This window comes from Acomys minous (genome assembly GCF_964271855.1).
Source record: "Acomys minous genome assembly, chromosome: 12".
Classification (NCBI taxonomy): domain Eukaryota; kingdom Metazoa; phylum Chordata; class Mammalia; order Rodentia; family Muridae; genus Acomys; species Acomys minous.
Genome location: NC_140493.1, coordinates 5,294,644 through 5,321,203, shown reverse-complemented (window position 1 = coordinate 5,321,203; position 26,560 = coordinate 5,294,644). Strand labels below are relative to the sequence as shown.

General features: G+C 50.6%; 1 protein-coding gene across 4 annotated transcripts in view; it reads left to right on the top strand.

Moving 5' to 3' along the window:
- PFKM (phosphofructokinase, muscle) overlaps nucleotides 1–26,560 on the top strand; it is a 41,914-nt gene that overhangs the window by 13,224 nt on the left and 2,130 nt on the right. For 2 of the 4 annotated variants that reach the window (XM_084748638.1, XM_084748637.1), the window contains exons 4-22: nucleotides 7,083–7,175; nucleotides 14,019–14,092; nucleotides 14,997–15,074; nucleotides 17,002–17,191; nucleotides 17,409–17,574; nucleotides 18,376–18,420; nucleotides 18,825–18,933; nucleotides 19,045–19,140; nucleotides 19,354–19,446; nucleotides 19,802–19,927; nucleotides 20,921–20,985; nucleotides 21,485–21,548; nucleotides 22,218–22,367; nucleotides 22,724–22,794; nucleotides 23,282–23,369; nucleotides 23,451–23,603; nucleotides 24,031–24,195; nucleotides 25,206–25,267; nucleotides 26,007–26,118. In XM_084748638.1, coding sequence (XP_084604764.1) covers nucleotides 7,083–7,175; nucleotides 14,019–14,092; nucleotides 14,997–15,074; nucleotides 17,002–17,191; nucleotides 17,409–17,574; nucleotides 18,376–18,420; nucleotides 18,825–18,933; nucleotides 19,045–19,140; nucleotides 19,354–19,446; nucleotides 19,802–19,927; nucleotides 20,921–20,985; nucleotides 21,485–21,548; nucleotides 22,218–22,367; nucleotides 22,724–22,794; nucleotides 23,282–23,369; nucleotides 23,451–23,603; nucleotides 24,031–24,195; nucleotides 25,206–25,267; nucleotides 26,007–26,118 — 2,000 coding nt within the window. Of the gene's footprint in view, nucleotides 1–2,321; nucleotides 2,514–7,082; nucleotides 7,176–14,018; nucleotides 14,093–14,996; nucleotides 15,075–17,001; nucleotides 17,192–17,408; nucleotides 17,575–18,375; nucleotides 18,421–18,824; nucleotides 18,934–19,044; nucleotides 19,141–19,353; nucleotides 19,447–19,801; nucleotides 19,928–20,920; nucleotides 20,986–21,484; nucleotides 21,549–22,217; nucleotides 22,368–22,723; nucleotides 22,795–23,281; nucleotides 23,370–23,450; nucleotides 23,604–24,030; nucleotides 24,196–25,205; nucleotides 25,268–26,006; nucleotides 26,119–26,560 lie in introns of those variants that run through there. The other 2 variants (XM_084748639.1, XM_084748640.1) reach the window with 2 other exon arrangements.

The following is a 26,560-nucleotide window of genomic DNA, read 5'->3' as shown; positions in this document are numbered from 1 at the left end:
CCCCTTTGGGCACCCTAGGTGGTACAGCAACGTTTGCTGCCTTCCTCAGTCACCACTTTAGCCCGCAGGCTCTGTTCCCCAATGTCCTGCTCTCAGGGATGCTTCTCAACTCCAGCGAGATGGAGTCGAGCACACACCATATTTTCTAGAACTGCTGAGATCCTAGCATTGTCTCCATAGCCAGTCCAGCATTGATTTGTGAATTCAAACTATGATTCACTAAGTAAATCGACTACAGCTAGCTAAAAGCGCCTTATCCAAGTTGTTAATATTCAGAGAAAATCATATTTTGAATGTAAAAGTTGTCTGATGAAAAGAAAATTTGGAAAAAGAGAATTGTTCAGTTTGGGAGTTTAAAATGAAAAGACAGGAAAAGCCACTTGTGATGAGCTGTCCCCATGAGATCTCATCCTCTGTTTCTCTAATTTTGGAATATTTGTGTTCATTGGTGCCTTTCCCTAAGCAGTACTGAATGGATAATGCTAAATACTTATTACCCTGACTTTTTTTTCTCGTTATTTACTTTCAACTAATATGTTAAGAATTTGATAAGCCAGGCGTGGTGGTGCATGCCTTTAATTCCAGCACTCGGGAGCCAGAGGCAGGTGGATCGCTGTGAGTTCGAGGCTAGCCTGGTCTACAAAGTGAGTCCAGGACAGCCAAGGCTACACAGACAAACCTTGTCTCAAAACACCCCCCCCCCAAAGAATTTGATAAATTATAGACGTTACAGGGTTACTGACTTATTCAGTTATATTCCCGGTCTAATAAAACCCCAAGAGATGCTTTGGTTGCTTCAGGCTTGGGGCAACCATGAATAAAGCTGCCGTACATATGTTTGTGGGCATAATGTGACTTAAGTTAAACAGGCACGTGACTGCCGTGACTGTGGTAAGCCCACTTTTACCTTTGCAGAAAACAGATTTGTCTTTAAAGTGAATCCTGCCAACAATGAGTGATGCTCACTAATGTTCAGGGTGGCCTTGCAGTTCTCACCATTATTTGGTATTATCATCTCTTCCTATTTGAGCCATTTGGCCTCAAGAGATGGCTCAGCAGTTAAGAGCACTGGCTGCTCTTCTAGACGTTCTGAGTTCAATTCCCAGCAACCACATGGCATCTCACAACCATCAATAATGGGATGGGATGCGTTTCTTCTGGTCCGATGGCATTCATGCAGACAGAAAGAACCCTTATGTCCATTAAACAAAGAAACAAACAAACCCATTTGAACCATTTGTTAGGTGGGTAAGAGTCTCTGGCTGCTTCTTTGGAGATGGTTCGTGGGCCTTTAGGGTGGAGGTAACATCTGATTTGTGGCACTTTGTCCTGTTGTGTTAATCACAAATAGAAACTCCGAAGTGAGGGTTGAGGGATGTGTAGATCTGGTGGGTGTGTGGGGAAGGGGATAGAGAAAGGCAGGCACGAGGTCGGTTACTAGGCAGGAGTGCAGGGTTTCTTTCTCCTACATTCCAGCCCTTTATCAGATACATACTTTGCAATTACCGTCTTCCGTTTTATAGTTACGTGTGTACACGTTTTCAGTCAAACGGTTTCGTTGCCTGTTCACCTGCATCCATGCTGTCGGCACCGGAATGTACACGGTAGAGGCAAAGTTAGCGTGAGAAAGGGCAGTCGAGAAATCTGAAGGTCCTGAGAAACGAGTGGAGCTGACTGTGGGCAGCATTGAAGCAAAGAAAAAGGGCGGAGCAAAGGGATCAGAGCCGGGGATCTGAGCTCCGGATGCACCGGGATCCTCAAGCCACTCTTCTCAGAGTGCTTGCACACGGAGGTGCTCTGCTCGCGTCCAAACCCCAGAAACCCTGCTGCTGCGCACTTGGCGAGGGCCTTTTTCCTCTTGGTCGTTGGTACCGTGCAAGCTGGGTTCGCCCTTTTTTCTCTCTAAGAGGTGATGCAAATGTAGAAAGAGATTTGAAGTTATTTTGTAAGAGATACCAGTGTTGGGTGTTTCTTAAAGGCAGGGGATCTGTCTGATACAAAGCCTAGGTCACAGACTCTGAATAAAATGTTCGTTGAAAGAGCGACAGAGGTGATCAAGTGCCGGGGTAGGATTTTAAGACTGCCAGATGTTTGAATTCCAGCACAGTCCAGGAAGGGAGAAGTTGGCTCAGTTGGAAACAAGATTAGCAACTACGTAATCTCTAACTCTCACCACGTACGGGAGCAGATAGCTCCCAAGATAGAGATGCGGTCTTGGAGAAGCAGGCGTGCAACCCGTGGCCACAGCGGCAGAGTTCTTAAGGCGAGGAGGAAGAGGAGGAGAGAGGCGAGCAGGGAGAGGCGGAGCCTCCTTGCCAGCTTTGGCCAGTAGAGGTTTGGAAGCCTCCCCTCCTCCCAAGGCTGCCTCCACCTGGCTCCTCCCAGTGTTCACCGAGCTCCCCTCCCCCTTTCCCCAAGGACAATCTGCAAGAAAGCGGCGGTGGAGGAGAACTAAAACTACAAGGCAAGAGGGAGGCCTTGGGTGGAGAGCGAGGGGCGAAGCCAAGAGTGAGGTGGGAGCGAACGTGCCGGGAGCAGGCGGTGGGGAGGATAGAAAGGAACAGAGGGCCAGACGTGACAAGGCATCCGAAATCGCTGGCGAGAGGGGGATGGGTGCTGGGCACGCGAGAAGCAGCAGAGCCCCTCGGTTAACCTTCCAGTACTTGCTCGCTCTGGTCCCAGATGCAGGGCCCCGGGTGCTGGGCTGCCTTGCGTTTGGCTGCCTTACCCCTCCCCTGGCACACATCCAGTTCAAATTGGTGCACCCGTGATGCTGCTAGGCTGCGTGCCTGCCTCCTGCGTGCTCATACAGATATGATTTTGTATATTTATATTCAGCATCTGTGACTGTGTCCACATGCGTATTACTGTGGGTCTAGAAAGGATGTGGGTGTGCGAATTGCGTGCATTTTGTGTGTGTGTGTGCCCTGTGCCTCTTGACGTACAGATTCAGGAGAACGTGAGCTGCTGTTTACAGGTCAGCTCTCCTAACCTTGGAAGGGTGAACTCCCTCCCCGACTGAAACTACGACATTAAGATATCTAGGGGCTTCTACAGGTGATGAGCATCCCAATCCGCTGATAAACTCCAAGAAAACTCAAGGGAAAAAAGAGCAGCATAGGCAGATGTCTGGTTCTTTTTTCCCCAAAAAATTTGGGTTCCTACTTTCTCCACTCATGTAGTCTTTCTCAAGAACAGCAGAAACTGAGATGTTGACATTCTAGGTATACGTATAAAGGCATATGTGTATGTCTGTGTCTGTTTTTTTTTTTAATTTAAAGTTAGTATACAAGCTAATAGATATCATATGACATTTTAGAACAGAGTGTGTGTTAGTAGATTATCCTTTCCCCTTAACTCTCCTACCACCCGTGACCTCTCTTTGCCCCCCTTGGTCTCTTTTCCTCTTTCATGTTCCTTGCTTACCCTACCCCCACCCCCCATCACCTACGTTTGCACTCTCCAGCTCCTTTCTAACGTTTTGGCTTTACTCACATTTATTCTCACTCATGGATATACAGGTATACTTTACAGGGTTGAACTTTATTAGAGAGAGAGAACATGCAATTTTTGTCTGAGTTTGTCACCTCACTTAATAGTGTACTTTGCAGATCCATCATTTTCCTAAAAAAATAATAATTTATTTTTTCTTTACAGCTGAGTAAAATTCCATTATGTGCCTCAATACTATTACCCATTAATCTGTTGATGGCGATCTAGACTGATTCCATTTCCTGTTCCTTCCCTCCTTTCCTTCTTTTCTTTCTTCCTCCCCCCCCCCCCTTTTGGTTTTTCGAGACAGAGTTTCTCTGTGTAGCTTTGGCTGCCCTGGACTCGATTTGCAGACCGGGCTGGCCTTGAACTCATAGAGATCCGCCTGCCTCTGCCTCCCCAGTGCTGGGATTAAAGGCGTGCGCCACCACACCTTTTAAACCTGAGATATATCCAACCCAGGGTCTTGCAGATACTGTACGCCTGTGCTATCTTCCCAGCCCTGGGTGCATCTTTAGGAGTCGACTATGGAGCTATCCGCATTCCCAAGCCTGCTCCCTGTACATGTGTGCTGTGTCTACTCACCGAGGCTTGTTAGCCAGTGTTACTGACCTTCTCAGTGTGCAGACTCCTATGGCTGGGGTTGGGATTGGCCTTCGTTTTTTTAGCTCTCATTGTGTATGTTTGTACATCACCTGTGTGCCTCATGCTTGTGGAAACTAGAAGAGGGTTTCCAGTGGAGACAGTCACAGACAGCTGAGAGCTGCCATGTGGGTGCTGGGAATTGAACTCACGTCCTCAGGAAGAACAGCCAGTGCCCTGGACTGCTGATCCATCTCCCCAGCACTGGAAGTAGTTTTAAAAATAAGCACAGTCCCTGCCCTGGAGAAAGTGCATTCACAACAATGTAGCCCTGTGGTCAGGAAGCTTTACTGAAAGGGCAAGGTATTTTAGGCTTTGCACGCCAGCAGGGCTTGGCTGGAGTCCCTGCCCCAGTGTTAGAGCACAGCGTGGGCATGAATAAGGATGGCTGGCATGGACACTGCCTTTTGTTTTTCTTTTTCCCATCCCAGAGACAGGGTTGTGGTATGTCGCCAGGTTGGTCCTGAACTCTTGAATTCTATCAGTTACTTAGCTTGTTTCAGACTCTGGAACAGCTGGAACTACAGGCAAGCACCACCATGCGCAGCTATACAAGAGCTTGAATTTGGATGCTTTTTTAATGTCATAAAATATTTTTGCGACCATCTAAAATGTAAGGACCCTTCATAGTCGGCTGCCATGGAAATAAGTGAGATAGTCTGGATGTGCCCTGCTGTAGTTTGCTGGCCTTTGATCTAGTCCAGCCCTCCTGTTAGTGTGTAAGAAGCAACTAAAATGTCACTCAAGTTGTATTTAAATGCTTAATGAATGATTACTTCCAAACAATATGTGACTTGCAGGAGATTAAAAAAGAAGGCTTTCTGGACATTTGATAACTTAGATTTAATAGCTTAATTTAATAAGTTACTAAGGGTGAAGAGGTGTGGCTTAAAATGATGAAGTGGGTATGTATGTATGGTTGGTTGGTTAGGTGGATGGATGGTTGGTTGGTTGGGTGAGTGGATAGATGGATGGTTGGGTGGATGGATGGGTGGATAGGTGGGTGATTGGATAGTGGATGAATGATTGGATGGATGGGTGGGTGGATGGATAGATGGATGGATGGTTGGATAGATAGATGGTTGGATGGATGAGTTAGATGGATGGATAGTTGGATGGATGGACAATTGATGGATGAATGGGTGGATGGATGGATGGATGGATGGATGATTGGATGGATGGATGGTTGATGGGTGGGTGGGTAGATAGAAAGAGACAGATTAGACTGGGCAGAGCATCAGTAGGCTCACAGGGCTGAGGAAAGGAATGCTCAGATGGCAGCAGATCAGAGGATCCATGGGTAGTGGGGTAATGAGAAGGCTGAATCAGTAGGCGAGGGACTCAATCGTAAGGGCTGTAAACATTGGAATCAAGAAGAATAGACTCGACCTGTCAATGCTGTTTTGTAGTATGTTCATTAATCTTTGTCCCTAGCTGTATGTGTCTTTTTCATGTTTATCTCACCATATGTATTTTATTGGCACCAAAGGCTTGTATGTTTATGTAGTTTAGTTGCTATAAGCAGCTACCCTGATTTTCCCAGATGCCAGACACAACCTTCCTATAAAGTTGCTGTCCCTCTGCACAAGTCCCCTTTACAAAAGCCTTGGGGGCCTGCAGCCTTCCCACGAAGTTTTCTTTGCCTTTCTAGTAAGGCAAAGAAGGGCAGTGCAAGCTACTGGGTTGAAGGGAGACGAGCTCTGCTCCTGCCGCAACAACTCAGGTAGAAGGAGGCAGCAAGCATAGAAGAGAGGGGATGGGAAGGGAGAAGAGAAAGGAGGGATAATAGGGTTTAGTGGCAGTTTTGACCCTGAGAGGCAGGTGAGATACATTTTAAAGTAACAGGTTTTAGCCTGTGTAACAGGGAGTGATGAACCTATTGGCATTTTAAGAATATAAAAGTAGGGGCTGGAGAGATGGCTCAGCGGATAAGAACACTCTCTGTTCTTCCAGAGGTCCTGAGTTCAATTCCCAGCAACCACATGGTGGCTCACAACCATCTATACTGAAATCTGATGCCTTCTTCTGACATACGGTGTACATGCAGATAGAGCACTCATAAATAAATAAATAAGATCTTAAACAAAAGATATGTTTAAAGAATATAAAAGTAGGTCTTGTGTGTTATATTTCCATATATATAATATATAACGATATATTATCATATGTAATGTTATAATATATATAAGCTACTAAAACTCTTCTCATAATACAATGTATGTGTCTGTGTGTCTGTCGCACATGACTACGTGTGGCAGAAATTTTGTTGTGGTTCCATTTATAATGTGAGAGGCAAGGCCTTAGACGAAGAATTCAGCAGCTGCTCAGAAATCTGAAAGCCTGAGCAGAGCGGGCAGCACCGTGGAAAGACCCTGACAGTTCCTTAGATTGAAAGCATTAGTTTGTCTGGCCCTAGTGTGCCTGCATAGCCTCAGCCTCCAGTCTTTGCTCCCTGTCACCCAGCCTTGCTTAGTTCTGCATCACTCAACCCCACTCTTAGCCAACCTGTGCCTAAGTGCTCACTTCTTCGTTGCCGGTTCTGCCTGGACCTCAAGCCTCCCCTGATTTGTGCCCTCTGCAGCACCTCCTCCCTTCATTAAAAGGGAGGATCCCAAGATGCGCTCAGATTTCCCCCTTGCCTTCTCATTTCTTTCAAGTCAAGTGCCCTTTCCTCTTGACCTTAGCCTGACAGGTTCCAGTGGGGTGGGAGGGGGCAGGGAAGGGTAAACCAGGACTTATGCAGCCCTGGTCTGGATTACTCTGACACGTTAGCTTGTCTCTCAGAGGGTGTGGCTCTCCTTTGGAAGACCTCCAAAGCTCTGCGGCTGCACAGCCCAGCTTTAGTGGGAGAGTCTGACTGGGTGGCTAGCCAGTCTAAGACAGACGTTTCTTGAGCAAGTGGCACATTGATCCAGTGCATCCTAACTCTCCGTTGTCTTGAATTCTAGAGTGGATCATGACCCATGAGGAGCATCATGCAGCCAAAACCCTGGGGATCGGCAAGGCCATCGCCGTGCTAACCTCTGGTGGAGATGCCCAAGGTAAGTAAAAGAGGACAGAAATGTGGTTGCTGGGACCCCTGAGTTTCTCGACTCCCTTAACCTGTAGACTAAGAACTGAATCCTGAGTTTTCCTAGAAGTGTCTGCCGTGAGCCTCTGGTGTATTTAGATATCGTTTGCTCTGCTACGGTTTCCCTGAATGTTCATAGTACTTCTGTCGAGTTCCTCTGGAAGTCGTTGCCATTGGTCCTTGAGCAGCATTGGGGAGCATTGGAGATGAATATTGAGAAAGCAATAGATGGATTCAATTCACGAACTTGAGGGATAGGGGGAAAGGGAAGAGCCTTGTGGTTGGTATTGGGCAAGCCAGCTGGATCCTGGGGAGCTCGGCACTCACAGGTGGTGCTGTCACCCGCTTCCCTGCCTTCTGCCCCAACGGGAACAGCATCAGCTAATCACTGCAGACCCAGTGGGCCCGAGAGGCAGGAGCCAGAGAAACCTTTCTCTGAGCAGAGTCTAAGAAGCCAAAAACGTGAAGTATATGGGAAAAAAAGTGGGAGAGATGGGCAGAGAGAACACGTGCCGCTGTGTCTTCTTACGCTCATGTTGGTGGTGTGCAGTAGAGAAGGGTCTTTCTGAAGGGTTGACAGGGCATGGAGACAAAGACGAGAGAAGAAATGGAAGGTTCCACCTAGTGCTTCTGGCCCTAGGCTTCGCAGACCTTGCACTAAGCACTCACTTTGTCCACATCTTTGTTGCGAAGAAGCTGGCTTCCCTTGAGAGAGGTCACATGTATCACTGGGGGTCTTACTCAGGCACGTGAATAAAGTAAGCCAGTGTGCATTAGCCATGCTGCGTTTGCTTATGCGACAAATGGGTAAGTCCTGGTGAGAGCAATTGGAAAACACTTCGTAAGAAAAATGCTCAAAAACAAACAGTGGAAAACCCTGATCCTTTCACTCACGTATGGTAGTTAGAAGAGTAGTTGGCCACAGTACAGTTAGTGGATTGTTAATAAATAAAAAGTTCCTGCTGTGATCAAACAGAATGGCAGGTGCTAAGGATGCATCAGTGAAAAAGGGAATATTTGTTCTCATGGTAGGGGTGTGTGTGTGTGTGTGTGTGTGTGTGTGTGTAAGCTATAGGTCAATGTTGGATGTCTTCCTCAGTGTCTCTCCACCTTAGTTAGTTACTTGGTTAGAGGCAGGGTCTCTCACAGAAGCCAAGTTCACTGATTACATAAGCATCCCACATGGCTAGTGCACGCTGGCCAGCGTCTCCGGGGACCCACCTGTGTTCACACTTCCAGCACTGGGCTTACAGACGCTTGCTACTGTGCCCTGCTTTACATGGGTGCTGGACTCTGAGCTCCTCGCTGTCTGAGTTATCTCCCCAAACCGTATGCCGTGGTATTTTCTATTAGCATAATTAACAACCAGACTTCAAAGCCAGGCATGGTGGTGCACGCCTTTAATCCCAGCACTCAGGAGGCAGAGGCAGGCGGATCTCTGTGAGTTCAAGGCCAGCCTGGTCTACAAAGTGAGTCCAGGACAGCCAAGACTACACAGAGAAACCCTGTCTTGAAAGATAATAAATAAATAATAAAGAAAATAAGTAAATAAATAATAAACAATAAATAAGTAAATAAATAACAGACTTTAAAATTTTAACATATTTATTGACTATAATTATATGTATATAACAAGTCAGAATTAATGGTGAAAAAACTGAGGGAGGAGGCCAAGGCACAGAGGCCTGAGTGGTCAGCCTAGGAATACAGAGCCCTGGTGGTGCCTGGAGATGCTGCTAACACAAACCCTATGGCTTCTTCTCCATTGGTAGAACTCCAGCCAGTCCTGTGGTCTTTTAGTGCTGATCCTGTACCCTGTTGTACTTAGACGGTCAGGTTGGGGAAAGAAAGCTATGAAGCCATATGGCAAGAATGAAAGGAAGGAGCCTTCTCTGGAAAGAAGAGATGGCGGGGCAGGGGGACAGGGAAGATTGAGAGAAGAGAAGGGAGAGAGAGGGGAGGGGAGAAGAAAAAGGGGAGACAGGGAAGGAGAGCCCAGGCCTCTGGGACTGTGTGACGGTTGCATTAAGTGTCATCTGTGAATCCACATAGTAGCTAGGTGCATGGCAGTACGGATCGAGAGAGGCAGCAAATGAAATCCTAAGGCGACAAGGAAGCAGAGCAGAAGCTGCCGTGCTGCTGGGAGGTCCCAGCTGAAGGAGGACTCTCAGTACAGAGGTGGCTTCCCCAGACAGCGTGCTGGGCCTCCCAGGAGGGCAGCACGGGAACACTGCTTTCCCAAGGGCCCCCAGGCATCATGGCAGAGCAAAACTGACCTCCACAAAGCCCACAGAAGCCACGGCTGTCGCTCCTTGAGCTCTGCAAAGCCAATCTCTTGAAGCAGAAATATGGCCAGGAATTAGACGTCTTGAGCTCAAAAGTCAGGGATTCTGGAATGTTGGGCTGGATGGAATGAACACTAAATCATCCTGGTTTTCTAACCGGAAAGGCCCCAGCCCCACCAATCCATATCTCACTGAACCTCCTGACCTGACATTTCCTGCCTTGGAGAGCAGCTCGGCCGTAGCTTCAAATGCGTGCATATCCTATTCTTAAAGGAGTACAGAACTGGGGTTCTGTGGCCTCTCTGGATAGTTATACTAGAGCTTATAATTTTCAGTCTACATCCATTAGAAAGTACAATTGACACATAGCAAACATTTGTCATAAATTTCCACAGCTCAGGAAGGAAGTTTTCAGTACCGACTGACTACAGGAACCTTGTGATTTGGTTGATGGGAGTGCTTGCCTGGGTGCCTGGAACCCCACACATACTGGGCATGGGGAGGTAGAGGCAAAAGGATCAGAAATGCAAGGTCATCATCAGTAGAGTGGGTTTTTTGTTTTTTGTTTTATTAGCTTCCGTTTTCTGCCTAGTCTTGTGGAGCTACCTACATGTGACTCAGCTCCTCTCCCCAGAGGCCATTGGCTGCTTCAGACTGTGAGCGAATAGCCTGGTTGTCCCCAGAATCTCTCTCGCCTGCTCCCTGTAATCTTATCCTTTATATTGCTTCTAATAAGTCATGCAGCTGCTCATAGAGGGCTATTTAGGGAAACATGGAACAGCCAAGAAAAGTCTGGCCAGGAGCGGCTTAGGGCCAGACTAGCAGTGAGGTTGGGGAGGAGAGACCAAAGACTTGGGGACTCCCCAGTCTGGTGTTTTGGGGCATCTAGGGTTGAGCACAGGAGAACAAAGGGGATCCTAACACTATTAGAAAACAGTCAGTTTAAAGGCTGGAGTGGTGGCCGCTGGACACCGGCAGGGTTGCGCTGCTTGGGAAACGAGGTTGAGCATTCCTTGCCTGCCAACGATTGCTTGCTTTACCGGGGAGACCTTTTGAGAGCATTTGTCTCTCTTTAGATATGCCTCTCCTGCCTTTACTGAGCTCCTCCCTGTACATTTCAGGCAAAACTTCTTATTACCTCTGTATAGTGCAGAGCAGCAGATTCAGTAGAGTCCCATTGGCTGTACTGCAGGCTGGAAAATAAGCTGCAGTTTCAGGTCTGTGGTGGTTGTACTAGCCGGCTTTAGTCCTCTGTCCTGAAGCCTCGAGCGCTCTGCCCTGTCTCCCACGGCCCCCTCACACTCACTGGAGTTCCTCAAGCCTGCGCAGATCTTTGTTGTTCTCCTGAATCATCCTGACTCCGTATCTGCACTTAGACTTGCCTAAGCGACTTTGAGAGTCAGCTGTGTTCACAGGGACCTGTGCTGACAAGCCCAACCTTCCTTCTTATCTTAGATGCGTCTGGAACTTTTCCTATATTTCAAAATGGTTCTTTTTGGTTTTGTTTTGTTTTGTTTGTTTGTTTTTGTTTTTCGAGACAGAGTTTCTCTGTGTAACAGCCCTGGCTGTCCTGGACTCACTTTGTTGACCAGGCTGGCTTCGAACTCAGAGATTCGTCTGCCTCTGCCTCCTGCGTGCTGGGATTAAAGGCATGCGCCACCACACCTGGCTTCAAAATGATTCTTTTGGCTCCCAAGTCCTTGCTAAGCCCTGTTTCTTCTTGTATCTATCTCTCTTGCTACTGTTTACTAGCAACCATGGTCACCTCTCAGAGCTCAGTCCCTTGTCCTTTGAGTTTCTAATCATATACATTTTCTCCTCCGAGTTAGCATGGATGACCCACAGTGCTTACATTTCAGCGCACGTAGTGTTCCCCACCCCTCTCTTCCCAAACCAAAGCAAGCATCTCGCAGCTAATGGCTCTTCAGCTGACCCTTTGCCTAGCTCTGCAGTCACAGCTCTTTGTTCACGGTGTAACATCTAATCTCCGTGCCCCGTGTTCCCTGAGTGGCTCCTGTCCAGTATCTCCTTTCTCCCACATGCCCCTGACCCATGAGGCCCCCTCGTGTCTTATCTAGGACACCAGAGGCCTCCCAATCCCAGTGACCCCTCTACCCAGCTGCCTGTCACCCTGTTGACAGAGCCCGTCCAAGCTGCAATGCAGATCTTACCACGTCCCCCAACTTTCGAAATTCTTAGAAAGTCTTGATTATCTGCAACTATTTTCGTGTATGAGAGAGGTTTAAAAAAAAAAAAAAACAAAACCCTTTAAGAATCAGGAAAGTTGTGAATCTTCTCCCAGAAGAAATGCTATGGCCATAAAACTTTAATATAGTTTCCTATACGTGCTATACAGGTGGATTTGCTGAGACTGAGCACACATCCACGAACCCCCAGTCAAACCCAGACCTACAGGATAAAAGCCAGACTTCTTTGTATGGCATACGGCACCTCCCCGCCTGTTGCGTTATTTCTCATCACATTCAAGTTACTTTCATTATATTGAATTACCTAAAATTATTTCTTGGCTCTCGCCGCTGCAGTTCCCCCCCCCCCCCCCCTGTGTCCAGAACAGTCCTCCTCAGCTATCTACCTGACAAAAAGAACAGAAAACCGTGATGTAGGTTTCGGGACAAGTGCTGCATTTCTGGACCACTCCGTGCACACTGTGCTTCTACATACCTTCCCTCAGGGAATCATCTTACCACGCTGTCATTTCCTGTCTTGAGACGGCCCCAGACTGTGCTGTTCACTGTTGCATCCGCAGCACTTAGCACCGTGTAGAAGATGACGGCTGCCCTGCTCGTCTTCGTTCAGCGGCTGAATGGACCTGCACTCTGATTTGGAGCTAATAACTACATAATAGATACTGTGTTGGCCTGTAAGAGAGGAGGTCAGAGGAGAGGAAAAGAAAGACTGGGAAAGCCTGTTCTTACTTATTCTAAGTGGCCCTGATTGCTCATTAGTTTGCACTGGTTTTCAGTTGTACCGCACAGTTCCCAACAGTAACAGCTGCCCTGGTGTTCACTGGCGTATGATCTTTTACCAGGCGGGATTTGAGAATTATATGACATTTTAGGTTGAAAGACTAAGACAGTTTGTTTGGTTGGTTTGGTTTGGTTTAAGATAGGGTCTCTCTGTGTAGCCCTGGCTGTCCTGGAACTCACTCTGTAGACCAGGTTGGCCTCGAACTCAGAGATCCGCCTGCCTCTGCCTCCCGAGTGCTGGGATACGGCAGTTTTAGAAGCGGATTTGTCTCTGAGATGAGTGAACATCCCCATGAGCCCTGGTGACATTACAGAGTAGGACGCTGGGAAGCACACACCTCACTGATTCTCTCTCCACACTGTCACGATACTTCCTGGCGCTGAGAGAGCTAGAGAGTCACAGCCGTGTGGCACACATAGGGATGTAGGTGACTCCAATGGTAGCTCTGTGTGTGTGTCCCTGGATGAATCCACCATCTATAATAAACATAGAAACAAAGTGTGTTCCATTAGACCACTTAGCCATAGGAAAGTCATGTCTCCCCACAAACAGCACCCGAAAGCTGGATGTCTCTACTCGAGTGCAGAAAGCAAGGGAACCTAGTGAAGCCACGGAGGCTAGTGGGCGTGGAAGAGCAGGCAGGGTGCTAAGTGGCACTGAGGGCCTGGAGTCACAGTGGAACTTGGCGGGGCTATTGGCCTTGCAACCTTGGCCCCTTTGAGCTTCCATTTTGAAATCTTCCAAACAGTGGAAACTCCAGATTGTAGGAGGGGTTAAAGAGACAATATTTGATCAACTCTTAGCAGTATCTAACTCTCAAAACACATTGAGAAAGTGCTTGCTTTGTCACCGTTCTTATCCTCAGAAGGCCCAGAAAAAGTGTGGGCCAGAGGGGGCGTGGGTGCGGGTCTGCAGGCCGGAGGGGGCGTGGGTGCGGGTCTGCAGGCCGGAGGGGGCGTGGGTGCGGGTCTGCGGGCCGGAGGGGGCGTGGGTGCGGGTCTGCGGGCCTGAGGGGGAGTGGGTGCGGGTCTGCGGGCCGGAGGGGGCGTGGGTGCGGGTCTGCGGGCCGGAGGGGGCGTGGGTGCGGGTCTGCGGGCCGGAGGGGGCGTGGGTGCGGGTCTGCAGGCCGGAGGGGGCGTGGGTGCGGGTCTGCGGGCCGGAGGGGGCGTGGGTGCGGTGTCTGCGGGCCGGAGGCGGAGTGGGTGTCGGTCTGCGGGCCGGAGGGGGCGTGGGTGCGGGTCTGCGGGCCGGAGGGGGCGTGGGTGCGGGTCTGCGGGCCGGAGGGGGTGTGGGTGCGGGTCTGCGGGCCGGAGGGGGCGTGGGTGCGGGTCTGCGGGCCGGAGGGGGAGTGGGTGCGGGTCTGGAGCTCCACTAGCATTGGCCGCAGTGACTGAAACTGGGGAGACCAGAACTGGAGTGAGAGGAGTAGTCTGATGTCAGAGCCCAGGCCAGAGGCCCAGCTCCAGGCCTTAGGCAGACATCACTGGCATGGACTGCGGGCTGCAGAGTAACCTCCTGACTTTCTCCTCCCCTCCTTGCAGGTATGAATGCCGCCGTCAGGGCCGTGGTTCGAGTCGGTATCTTCACGGGCGCCCGCGTCTTCTTTGTCCATGAGGTTTGCCTCCCGCCCTTTTCCCACCTTCTCTTCTTTGCCTCCTCGCTGCACTGCTGTGTTTTCTTCTTCTTGGCTCTCTGTCTCACTGAGTCATTCCTTCCCACCTTTAACTTCAACACCAATGCTGGGACCCAGATTTCTGCAAGCTGAGTTCTCCCATTGCTTGTTGAATGTAAAAGAGGAAACTCAAACCAAAAGAACTGACATGGGAGGCCTTTCAAGCATGTTTAGGATAACTCAGCTGGGAGACCCATGCAGGCCGAGTCTCACTGTGTTTCTGAATTTTCCCAGCTTTCTGAGGTCCCAGCTCCTCCTTGGCTGCTTTTCCCAGCTCCTCTCAGGCTGTGCCCACTCTCTTTTCTGTACAGTCTGTTTGCCCTTCTGTCAAGTTTGGCAGTTTTATAAGTCCTGTTTCTTCTCTTCCTCCAGTATTCCCAGCCTCCTTTTCTCTCAGATGATCAAAACCAGCTGTCTCCTAGGTCTCCTGGGAAACATCTTGGAGGAAATAAGATGGGGGGGTGGGGGGTGGGAAGAAAAGACATTCAAATGGAAGGGCATTTTGATATTCCAAGAGTGGGAGAGAGCCAGGCATGATGGCACACGCCTTTAATCCCAGGACTCTGGATGCAGAGGCAGGCGGAGCTCTGTGGGTCAGAGGTCAATCTGCTCTAGGTAGTGAGTTCTAGGCCAGCCAGAGCTACACAGAGAGACCCTGTCTCGGAAGAAAAGAATGGGGGAAACTGGAATATCAAAAAAGTTGACACATCCTTCCTTGGACTGATTCCCTAACTAGATTATTCCAGTTAATCAGCAGTCAGGGGTCTCTACTGGGAGGGTGTGACTTGAACCCCTTCCTGGGAAAGCTGTCTTGGTCTTGGCTTAATGGCTCCCCTGCTCCCCTTAGGGTTACCAAGGCCTGGTGGATGGTGGCGAGCACATCAGGGAGGCCACCTGGGAGAGCGTTTCCATGATGCTTCAGCTGGTATGTTCCAGGGAACTCGTGTCCTGTGCCTGTGCCATCCTTGCCTCATCCTGCTCTGGCGTCCCAGTGTGAAAAGGTTTTGGTGACAGCCGAAGCGAAGGCTTCGTGTTTGCCCTTTGCTCTTTGCATTTGAAAACATCCTCCTGGCTTCTCGCAGTGGTAAAGCGGGTAGGAATCTGGTCCCGGAGTGGCTTGCCCTTTATAGAAAGGTCACAGCAAGACTTTTGCAACCAGCACATCATAAGCAAGTCCTCCTCGGGGGTCACGGGGTGAGTCTGGCTCTGAGCATAACCTTAGAGGCCTGAAACCAGAAGCGGACTTAAACCCAGCCAGTCCTCACGTGACGGAGTCATGACAGCCCGAAGCCAGGCTATTTAAGGGAGAGGGAATGGAGACAGCCTTGCAGGCTCTCAGAGTCCCGGGGAAGTTGGGTCTTGCTATCCACAGGCCTCTGTGATTACTCCGTGTTGTTCAAGTGTCCTTCTGGGACCTGTCCACTCCGGGCTAGCTGAGAACTGTAACCATCTGCTGACCTAGTGAGAAGTTTACAAACTATATCTGTGTCCCATTCTCTACCTAAATCCCCTAAAAATGCCAAGGGAAGCTGTTGTGGTTAAATTGTAAGTAGTGCCTAGTGAATGTTTGTTATCAGCCCTGTAATTATTATTACGGTGGAATTTTCCAACCTTATAGCAATCAATGAAACACAGAGACCTGTTATATTTTAAAATAGCCTTAGTTAACCTGGGGCAGGGAAGATATCTCCCTACCTCCCATATCGGAGCAGGTATCCTATACCGGGCCCCAATCCCATGCCATCTGATTCTAATAATTTTTATCGAACTACCTCCCATTCATATCCTAAATATTAGTGTCATCTGGAACAAATCTCCATTCATGGCGGCCATGTGCTGCTTCCTCCACCTAACTCATGGCGCCAGCCTTCCTCCTTCCTCCTCTCCTCTTCCAGTCTCTGTCCCCCAAAGCCCCTGAATCTTAGCCAGGCCTGTCCCATTGCCCTGCTCAGGTGTGATGGTTTTTTATTGACCAAACAGGAATAAGTTCTTAGGCAAGGTTACAAACAATTTGGGTATGTGAGTCTGCTCATTTGGGCAGACCAGTCCAACCTCCAACAGGAAGCCACTTTGTTTTGCTTTGTTTTGTTTTGGTTTTGGTTTTTCCAGACAGGGTTTCTCTGTGTAGCCTTGGCTGTCCTGAATTCACTTTGTAGACCAGGCTGGCCTCGAACTCACAGAGATCCACTGGTTCTTCCTCCCCTAGAGTCATGAATGCCCAGGAGCACCTATTACTTATGAAAACCCTTAAATATACTTAACTCTTGGAGGATCTCTAAATCCCTGGGAAATCAAGACTTCCTACACACAGAGCTCCCCCCCCGCAGCCCACTTTTCCCACGAATAAGTGAGTGTTGTGGCTCCTGCCACTAACACTATAGATCCCAAGGAACTAAGGGGAACAAGTTGACAGTGTCTGGATAATCTTAGGTAGAATTGAGTTAGAGAGGAAGAGATATGGCCAAGTATCCTTATAGTAGTTTGCATATAATCTACTAGTACCAGGCACTAAGGAAAATCCAAAGACTGGAGTCAGGGTGATAATTCTAGAATAGAAACTAATGTTTACACAAATTCTTTTGAATATGATTACTTTGATGGTAAAGTCATCAGTGAACTAGTTGATCTTAGTGATCTCCTAGGGTATGTGACAGAATATGGGTGGCACTGTGACATCCAGCGTCATTCTCTTTTCCTCTATAAGGGACAAGTGACCTAGGGATGTCAGGGAACTTCGGGGAGTGGCATGGTTACACGGGTCTGTCACTGGGTTGGAATGGGGACATCTTGGCATGTTGAGCCCAAATTTGGCTGTGCCATCTGAAGACCTGCCTTCTACCTCCCCCATAAAGGGAGGCACAGTGATCGGAAGTGCCCGATGCAAAGACTTCCGGGAGAGAGAAGGCCGACTCCGAGCCGCCCACAACCTGGTGAAGCGGGGGATCACCAATCTGTGTGTCATCGGAGGCGACGGCAGCCTCACTGGGGCTGACACTTTCCGGTCAGAGTGGAGCGACTTGCTGAGTGACCTCCAGAAAGAGGGTGAGGCATTTTCATCAGTATCACTTTTCAGGCAACAGTGTTGTGCACACGTGTGTTGTACACGCACTCTTACCTCCCATCAGAGAAAACCGTTTACCACGCACAAAGGAGCCACCTTTGCCGTCCTTCCTGCCATTGCTTACAGCCTCTCTAATAATCCGCTCTGTACGTGTGGACGATTCCTCACCTGCTGGCCTCTGGTTTGCTCCCCTCACAGGGAAGATCACGGCCGAGGAGGCTACAAAGTCCAGCTTCCTGAACATCGTGGGCCTGGTTGGCTCCATCGACAATGACTTCTGTGGAACTGATATGACCATCGGTACCGACTCTGCCCTGCACCGGATTGTAGAGATCGTCGACGCCATCACCACCACCGCTCAGAGGTAAGGGCACCTAGCAGGGAGGCAGTAGAAGAGCAGACTCCAGGCCAGACAAGAGCCGGTGAGAATGAAAACATTTCATTTACAGCCACTGTGATGGCTTTTCTGAGGCTCACCCTGGAGCACTGAAGATGCCTTTTGCCGCTCTCCAGTCCGTTTGTGCCTGCTTCTCAGGCATGTTCCTCTGGGGTCTTGAATACCTTGAATCGGTTCTCAACCTCCCCAATGCTGCAACACAAGATTATTTTGTTGCTACATTATAACTGTAATTTTGTTACTGTTGTGAATTGTGAATAAATATCTGATGTGTAGGATATCTGGTATGTGACCTCCAAAGGGGTCATGACCCACAGGTTGAGAACTGGTGTCTTAGGTGGTTGTGGTCCTGACTAAAGCAGATATAGGGAGCTCAGGGTCTGTGATGCCCCCCCCCCTCCAGCTGTGTGGATGCCATAGCACTGTTGCTCAGAAGTAAAGAGGTGGGGCAGAGGGTCAGTGGAGGAAATGGGAAGGCAATAGGCTGCCAATTTACCCAGGTAATCTTGCAGGTTCACCTCGTCCTGTGTCCACGTCTTTCCTATTTCTCTCTGCTTTGGGGACTCTCCCTTTCCTGCAATGGAGTCTTCTTACCATCCTAGGAAGCTAACTACTTCTCCCGTGTCATCATAGTCTTTCCAGAAACCTACTGGATGGCTAGCAACATAAGCACATCTCCCTGAGGCCAGGGGACCTAGGTGTGGATGGTGTGGTCTTGGTCCTGGCCACAGGAACATGCGGGCTGTAAGTCCCATCTTTCTCTTGCAGCCACCAGAGGACCTTCGTGTTAGAAGTGATGGGACGCCACTGCGGGTAAGCTCGCCGCCCTGTCCCCTGTGGTCCACTGACCTAGAGACGGCCCTTTCCTCTTCCCAGAGAGTCTGGTGTGGTCTCTGGGGCAGTAGGGTCTGCAAGTCATGCTAGAAGATGCAACCCTCCCTGTGTCTGCGCCATCTCCCTTACCTACTCATATGCACATACGGACACACGCTCAGGTCCACGTGAAATGATGGACAGTCTCTGAGCTGGGAAGCCCGTGGTGGCGATCTCCAAGGAGAGCGCCTCGTCAACAGGCCTAGTGTTCACCCGTCTCAGGAACGAAATGCAGGGCCCCTGTATCTTTCATCAACCACGGGGACTAGGAGGTCTTGCTGGGCGTGACAAGCTGTTTGTGGATTATAAAGGTTCCTAGTCTGTGCTTCTGGCTCTCGTCCCAGATACCTGGCCCTTGTCACCTCTCTGTCCTGTGGGGCTGATTGGGTTTTCATCCCTGAGTGTCCGCCAGATGACGATTGGGAGGAACACCTTTGTCGTCGGCTCAGCGAGGTACTGGCACTTGAACAAAACCCCTCACCCTATTCCATGGGCGATTCGATTTCCTACCGCATCTGTTTAATCCCATTAACCACTTTCTCTCTCTCTCTCACTCTTGACCAGACAAGGACCCGTGGTTCTCGCCTCAACATCATCATTGTTGCTGAGGGCGCAATCGACAAGAATGGGAAACCAATCACCTCAGAGGACATCAAGAACGTTAGTGTGACGCTGTATCGCCCAGCGCCCTTGGCCGACCCCTGGGTGGCTTCTGAGTCATGACCCTGCATCTCCTCGTGGTCCTTATTCCTTGCTTTTCTCCCACTAGGAGCCATCACAAGATGAAACACTGTAACTGTAGTTACCTTAAGTAAGCCTCTGCTTATTTCCTGCTGCCTTTGACCTTGTGCTTCCTTTTCTTGGTCCTTTTAGCTAGTGGTAAAGCGCCTTGGATATGACACAAGGGTCACTGTCCTGGGACATGTACAGCGGGGTGGGACACCATCGGCCTTTGACCGGATCCTGGTAAGTCACAGGGTCCTGACAGGTTCCCATGCCTTGCAAGCCCCCAGCCTTGCTGTCCTACTTCTGCCGGGCTCATGTCACTAGTCATGCTGTGCCCTAGCAGCTTCTAGGCCACCACATGACATGGACAGGTTTCTCCAGAACCGAGTACAAACCTCAGAGTTCTGGTGACAAGAAGGCAGAGAGCCATCGAGCCTTAGATGGGGTCTGGGTAGGGAGGTAAAGCAGGTACCTAGGCACAGCCTCTCAATGTGGAACCCAGCCCTAGGATTCGGAAAGGGTCCTGAGCATCCTGGCTCTTAGCCAAGCCAAAGAGGGAGGTCTAAACCAATCCTTTGTTCCGTGACTCCTGCAGGGCAGCAGGATGGGTGTGGAAGCAGTGATGGCACTTTTGGAGGGGACCCCAGACACCCCAGCCTGTGTGGTGAGCCTCTCTGGTAACCAGGCTGTGCGCCTGCCCCTCATGGAGTGTGTGCAGGTGGTGAGTACCGGCCCCACGGGAGCAATGTCTGTGGTCCCAGGAGGGGAAAAATGCAAAGGTGGGACGGTGCAGTAAGAGACATACAGGAGAAAACAATTGAGATGTAATCGGAATAAATTAATTTAATAAAAAAGGAAAACAAAAACAAAAAACCCAAACAAACAAAGAGACATAAGGAAAAGAGCACCACAGGCTGCTGTCCCTCTCAGTCCAAGAGCCATGCCCTCTGCTCAGCATCAGTTTCCTACCTGCAAAGTATTTCTAAGGAAGGTGGAAGGGCCACACAGTCTGTAATAGTCTGTAAGCGCCAGCCTCCGTCCTTTTCACACAGTTATGTAGTGAAGTGTGAATGAGCTCCTACGACTTGGGAAATGCTTAGACTTGACTGGTAGCCGGCCAGTTACCTCTTATCTTTAAGTGATATCTACTTCAAACGTGTGTCTCTAAACCAACATCAGGCAACCACCACTCACCTCCAGGATGATGCAGGCTGAAGGAAAGCTGTGATGCGTCTGACACAGCATCTGGAAGACGTTAGCGTCTCTGCTCTAGGATAGCCACTCCTTTGGCACCACAACTAGGGCGTTGGTCCTGGTGGTTGGGGCAGCCTGAGTTTCCCTTATTTTGGGGCCTGTGTCTCTCTGACACTCGAGAAGCCCAGTAACCTGCAGCCATGCTTGAGACTTCATCTACAAAGAGCCTGAGCAGCATGAGGCAGGGACCCTTCATTTCCTTGGTCCCCAAGGCCGGCGGGGACCTGGGTGTAGCGGGGAAGAAGCTCCACAGCCTGTGGGCACTCCTTCACTGCCCCACAATTCTAATCTAGTCCCCTTTCTGCTGCCTGTTACTCAGAAAAGGTTAAAAAGCAAGATATTTCTGGATAGCCTGGGGATGTAGGGAAGGGGCAGCGTAGGAGCGAGATCCCGTCACAGGAGACGCAGTCATGCAGAACCATGCCTGGGAATTGTGACTCTCGCTGTGTTCCTCCCTTAGACCAAAGACGTGACCAAGGCCATGGATGAGAAGAGATTCGATGAAGCCATGAAGCTGAGAGGCCGGTGAGAAAGCCACCAGGAACTGGCTAACTATAGCAAATGCCAGAGTGAAGGCAGAAGCCTGCATCACAGACATCAGCTGCCCCAGACATCAGCTGCCATTTCTGATTATTGTCTGTGACGATTTCTTTCCCAAGGAAATCAGTTGTGAGGTGCCCAGGACACTCAGTTGGTCCAGGGGCACTCTGCTCGGAAAGAGCCTTTTATCCTAGTCCGTTACTTCTAGAGGTGACCTCAGCTAGGTGCTAGGTATTGCTAAGCAAGGCACTGCCTCATATACCGAGCCCAGCACCTGGGACATACACACTCAGGGGTGTTTGATGAATGAATGCCCTCGCCTCCCCTACAAGGCCCTGTGTAGTTCCTCTTCAGCTGGTTAGCTCCTCAGGGGTTTACCCTGTGGAAACCCATTGCGACCCAGCTCCTGACCCAGATAGATTCCTGTGGCTGCCTGCCGTGAGGAGCGTCCTGACGACACTCTGTTCTCTTTGTACTTTGATAGGAGCTTCATGAACAACTGGGAGGTGTACAAGCTTCTAGCTCACGTCAGACCCCCTGTCTCTAAGGTACTGGCCATCTACCCTTCCCGTTTCTCCATCTCTCTTTATGAAGTGCTGCCCACATGTCTTAGCCATGTCTTGGTCCCCAGTCTTCCTCAGTGCTGGGACCCTGACCCTGCACGATGACTTTCTGTGAGCAACCCCAGATACCAGTTCCAGGCTTTTACTTTGTCCTGTGTAGAGAACCCGAGACTCACACCCAGTTGAGGGTTGGCAAGAGCGCATGAAGAAACAGGAGAGAGGGCTTTTGATCCTGTGGGTATAGTCACCCGCAGATCTGCCTCAGCACCCGTTCCCTTGAAAGAGCGGTTCTCAGTGTTTACTATTGATTAGAATTATCCAGGATACTTATGGGCCCTATCCCCAGCAGACACAGGAATGTGCCACCTAATAAGCTGCTCAGGTCAAATGGGATGCAAGTGGCTCAAGGACCACACTTTGGGAAATGTTCCACAAGACCTGTTGTCTGTTATGTGATGATGACGCTGGCTTGTGTGTCACTTTGTGGTAAAGAACTTTGCTTCTGTAGGGTAGAGCCCCGGGCCCTGTGCTAGCATTCCCTGGGGGAGTATCTTGTCACACATATCCCCAGGGGCTCAGAGTTCTGCCTCTCTTGGTGACCTCCCCTCTGGGGGTGTCTCTCCCTTCCTTTTCTCCGGGCTTCCTCCTGAACAGGGCGGGTTGCACACAGTGGCTGTGATGAATGTGGGGGCCCCAGCTGCAGGCATGAACGCTGCAGTTCGCTCTACCGTGAGGATCGCGCTCATCCAGGGCAACCGAGTGCTGGTCGTGCACGATGGCTTTGAGGGGCTGGCCAAAGGTCAGGTACGGACACACAGAGGAGTGGACGCACGTGTAGTAGGGGCCATGGAAGGGCAGCATAGGGGTGACCAGTCCATCGTCTCTGCCTCTTTCCCACCCTAACTTCTCTCCGGGAAGCACAGTTAATTTTGGCGTATGGGACAAACCTTTCCAAACATCACGCCCATTTATTTCTCTGTCCCGAGCTCAGCACAGCGTCTGCTGTTCCCGAATGAGTCAGAAGGGTGGAAGCCAGCATCTGGGGCATCTTCCAACCTAGGGGAACTCTGAAGGGTCAGAGCTCAAGAGGTGGCCTTTGTCACACATGAGCTTCCTGGTCCCCGGACCACGATGGAGAGCTGTGTGGCTTTCCCCTGCAGATTGAAGAAGCTGGCTGGAGCTATGTTGGAGGCTGGACTGGTCAAGGTGGTTCCAAACTTGGCACTAAGAGGTAAATGGCGCTGTGGGAGCATCCCCAAGCAGTTACCCTTTCAAGATGCTTTTGAATATGGGCGTCAGTCTGTTACGTCAGGTCCTATGGGTACCACTCTTCAAACTCATAGATAGCATCTTCACGTAGCAGACCTGGCCACTCAGACACCCACTGTGTACCTAGGATGGCGTGAGAGTGTGTGTGTGTGTGTGCTGCGGGGGTGGGGGAGGCAGATGGTGCTGCAGGTCCAGACATTAAAGGAAGCATGTTCTCATTGTGGTTTGCTTCGGTTTTGGGGACAGGTAGCCCTGGCTGTCCTGGAACTCACTCTGTAGACCAGGCTGGCCTCGAACCCGGAGATCTGCCTGCCTCTGCCTCCCGAGTGCTGGGATTAAAGGCTTGTGCCACCACCACCACCACAACCGACTCACGTTCTAATTCTTTCCTCTCCTTCCGTCTTGCTGTCTTACCCTCAATTTCCTGCTCCCTGCCGCTGGTCAACTAGGACTCTACCCAAGAAGAACTTCGAGCAGATCAGCGCCAACATAACTAAATTTAACATTCAGGGCCTCGTCATCATTGGGGGCTTTGAGGTGAGTGCCCCGCCATTCCCTCTTCTCCCCCCCCCCCACCTCCCCTTTCTTCTCACACCTGCCCTGCGGCCCTCTTTCCAGGCTTACACAGGGGGCTTGGAGCTGATGGAGGGCAGGAAGCAGTTTGATGAGCTCTGCATCCCGTTTGTGGTCATTCCTGCCACCGTCTCCAATAATGTCCCCGGGTCGGACTTCAGCATTGGGGCTGACACCGCACTGAATACCATCTGCACGGTGAGCCTGCCACCCCCAGCCCCCAACTCAGTCAGGCTAGATTGTTGTCCTGGTCGTGGAAAGTGAGCCTCTTCCTTTATAGCAGCGCGTGAGAAATTCTCGGTCCAGCCCAGGAATCTGTGCTATGCTTTCTTCCTACCTAGAAATAACCCATCGCCATCAAAGGGCCTGGTGTTTTGTGTGTCCTCTGAGGTTACACAGTTTAATATCCCTATTCTGAACAACATAAAAGACAAGGAACAGCTTTCTTCCCGGGGGAGAAGTTCTAGAATGCAGTCCCCGCTTTAAATGCAGGACCTTGGTGAGGTCCAGGGGTCTCACTGGCCTAGCAGGACATAGCTGTGTAGTTGAGTTAATGATAAAAGCTGAAGAACAACACAGGGTCTGACCTCTGACCCTATCTTCCCACGGCCCGTTGTCTTTACAGACTTGCGACCGGATCAAGCAGTCTGCAGCGGGCACCAAGCGCCGCGTGTTCATCATCGAGACGATGGGCGGCTACTGTGGTTACCTGGCCACCATGGCAGGGCTAGCGGCTGGGGCCGATGCGGCCTACATCTTTGAGGAGCCCTTCACCATTCGAGATCTACAGGTAGATGGCCGCCAGAGCCTGCCAGGTGTCTCTCTCCCGAGTGTCCCCCATGGTCACTAGCGCTGTGAGAGTTCAAGGGGAGGAGGGGCTGCCGGGCCGGGCCTCATGAAGACCAGAAGGGCTCCTTGCGGTCATTCTCCGGTAGTCTCCTACATGACACGTACTATTTGGGGATTGCGTTTTGTTAGGTAGCGTGTCGCTAAGCCCTTGGGTATATGTAGGTTGTATTTTATCTTCAGCACAGGCAGGAAAGCTATCGCTTCCATATTATAGGTGGGAAACGGTTAAAGCGCTTAACCGTCAAAACTCTTCAGAAAGCTTGTTAGTTTAAATGCTTCTCCCCAGATTATTATGTCTTCTCCCCAGATTTCTCTTGGTGCCATTCCAGTTCTGAGGGAACTAATGCCTTCACCTCTGGGCCGGACTCACCTCGTGTCTCACAGAGGGGATCCAATGAACACTATTTTTCTGGTTTTGAGTTCAGTAAAGAAGAAAGCTACAGGGTGGAGATTTAGCAGCAGCTCGAGGGAACTCCTAGCTCAGGATCCCAGCCAGTCCTTGCCACAGGCAGAGTGGCACTCTTGTTTTCATGCCTACCTCGAAGCTCAAATGAGGGTGCACACCCCTAATAGCAGAATCACTACTTTGCGTACAAGCAGCCCATGTCACAAGTGTAGAACCACACGCCTAGCAGCCAGTTCTTGGAGCAGAGGGGAGGGGAGCCAGAAGCTCCTGGGCAGAGAGGGAGGAGAGCGGGAGGCTGAAAGGACAATCATGCAGGCTTCTCTGCCGCTCGCTCTCAGATCCACCTGTCTCAGTTTGGGTCTTCCTAAGTCTCACTGGCGCTAAACTTCTTAAGGGACACAGCCCCAGTTCAAGCCCAGACTTGTGAACAACTCCCCTCCCATGCCCTGTCCCCTTCTGGAAAGGCTTGATGTAGAGGAGGGACAAGCATGTTTGTCTACCCTGACCAATCCCAGCTAACCTTGGACCCACTGTTTCGCTTCCAGGTCAATGTTGAACACCTGGTGCAGAAGATGAAAACAACGGTGAAAAGAGGCTTGGTGTTAAGGTACCTTCCTAACAGCTTGCTCCCAAGCTAAGAAGAAAGTAGTCAGTGTGGCCCTGGTCCATGGATGGACCTGTGGTGGGGACACCTGAGGAACCTGATAGAAGGGGACAGGAAGGGAGGAACCTAAACCCTGAACCTTGGGAGGAGGTAAAACAGCCTATGAAAGCAGAGGGCAGGGATGAAGTTGGAGTCATAGGCTTCTGGATCCCCTGGTGGGGTAAGGATGGACCTGGGCTTCTGGCTCCCCTGGTGGGGTAAAGATGGACCTGGGCTTCTGGCTCCCCTGGTGGGGTAAGGATGGACCTGGGCTTCTGGCTCCCCTGGTGGGGTAAGGATGGACCGGGGCTTCCGGCTCCCCTGGTGGGGGTAAGGATGGACCGGGGCTTCTGGCTCCCCTGGTGGGGGTAAGGATGGACCTGGGCTCCTGGCTCCCCTGGTGGGGTAAAGATGGACCTGGGCTTCTGGCTCCCCTGGTGGGGGTAAGGATGGACCTGGGCTCCTGGCTCCCCTGGTGGGGTAAAGATGGACCGGGGCTTCTGGCTCCCCTGGTGGGGTAAGGATGGACCGGGGCTTCTGGCTTCCCTGGTGAGGATAAGGATGGACCTGGGCTCCTGGCTCCCCTGGTGGGGTAAGGATGGACCGGGGCTTCTGGCTCCCCTGGTGGGGTAAGGATGGACTGGGGCTTCTGGCTCCCCTGGTGAGGGTAAGGATGGACCTGGGCTCCTGGCTTCCCTGGCAGGAATGAGAAATGCAATGAAAACTACACCACTGACTTCATTTTCAACCTGTACTCTGAAGAGGGGAAAGGCATCTTCGACAGCAGGAAAAATGTGCTTGGCCACATGCAGCAGGTAGGGGGACATCTGAGTCACGCCTTTACTAGTTACCCAGAGCCCCCAACAGCAATACAGGCTCGCACTGGCTTTCTCCAGTCAGCTGAGGCCTCACTGTCACCGTGGAACAAAGTTGGGTCATAACATCAAAACAACCTTGACCATGGGTTACTTCTAGGTAGGAAGAAAGCATAGCCCAGTCACCATGTCCAAGGCAAGTCTCCTAAGTGAAAGAATTTGATGAGTGGCTTAGTTCATTATCACCATGGCAGGGAACATGGCTGCACACATGGCAGGAGGCACGGCACGTGCCACAGTGGTAGCTGAGTGGTACATCCTAGATTGAAGGCTGAAATAGAGAATGACACTTGACACAAGGCGTGGCTCGGGCTTATGAAACTCACAGCCCACCCACAGTGACAGACTTCCTCCAACAAGGCCACACCCTCTAATCCTTCTA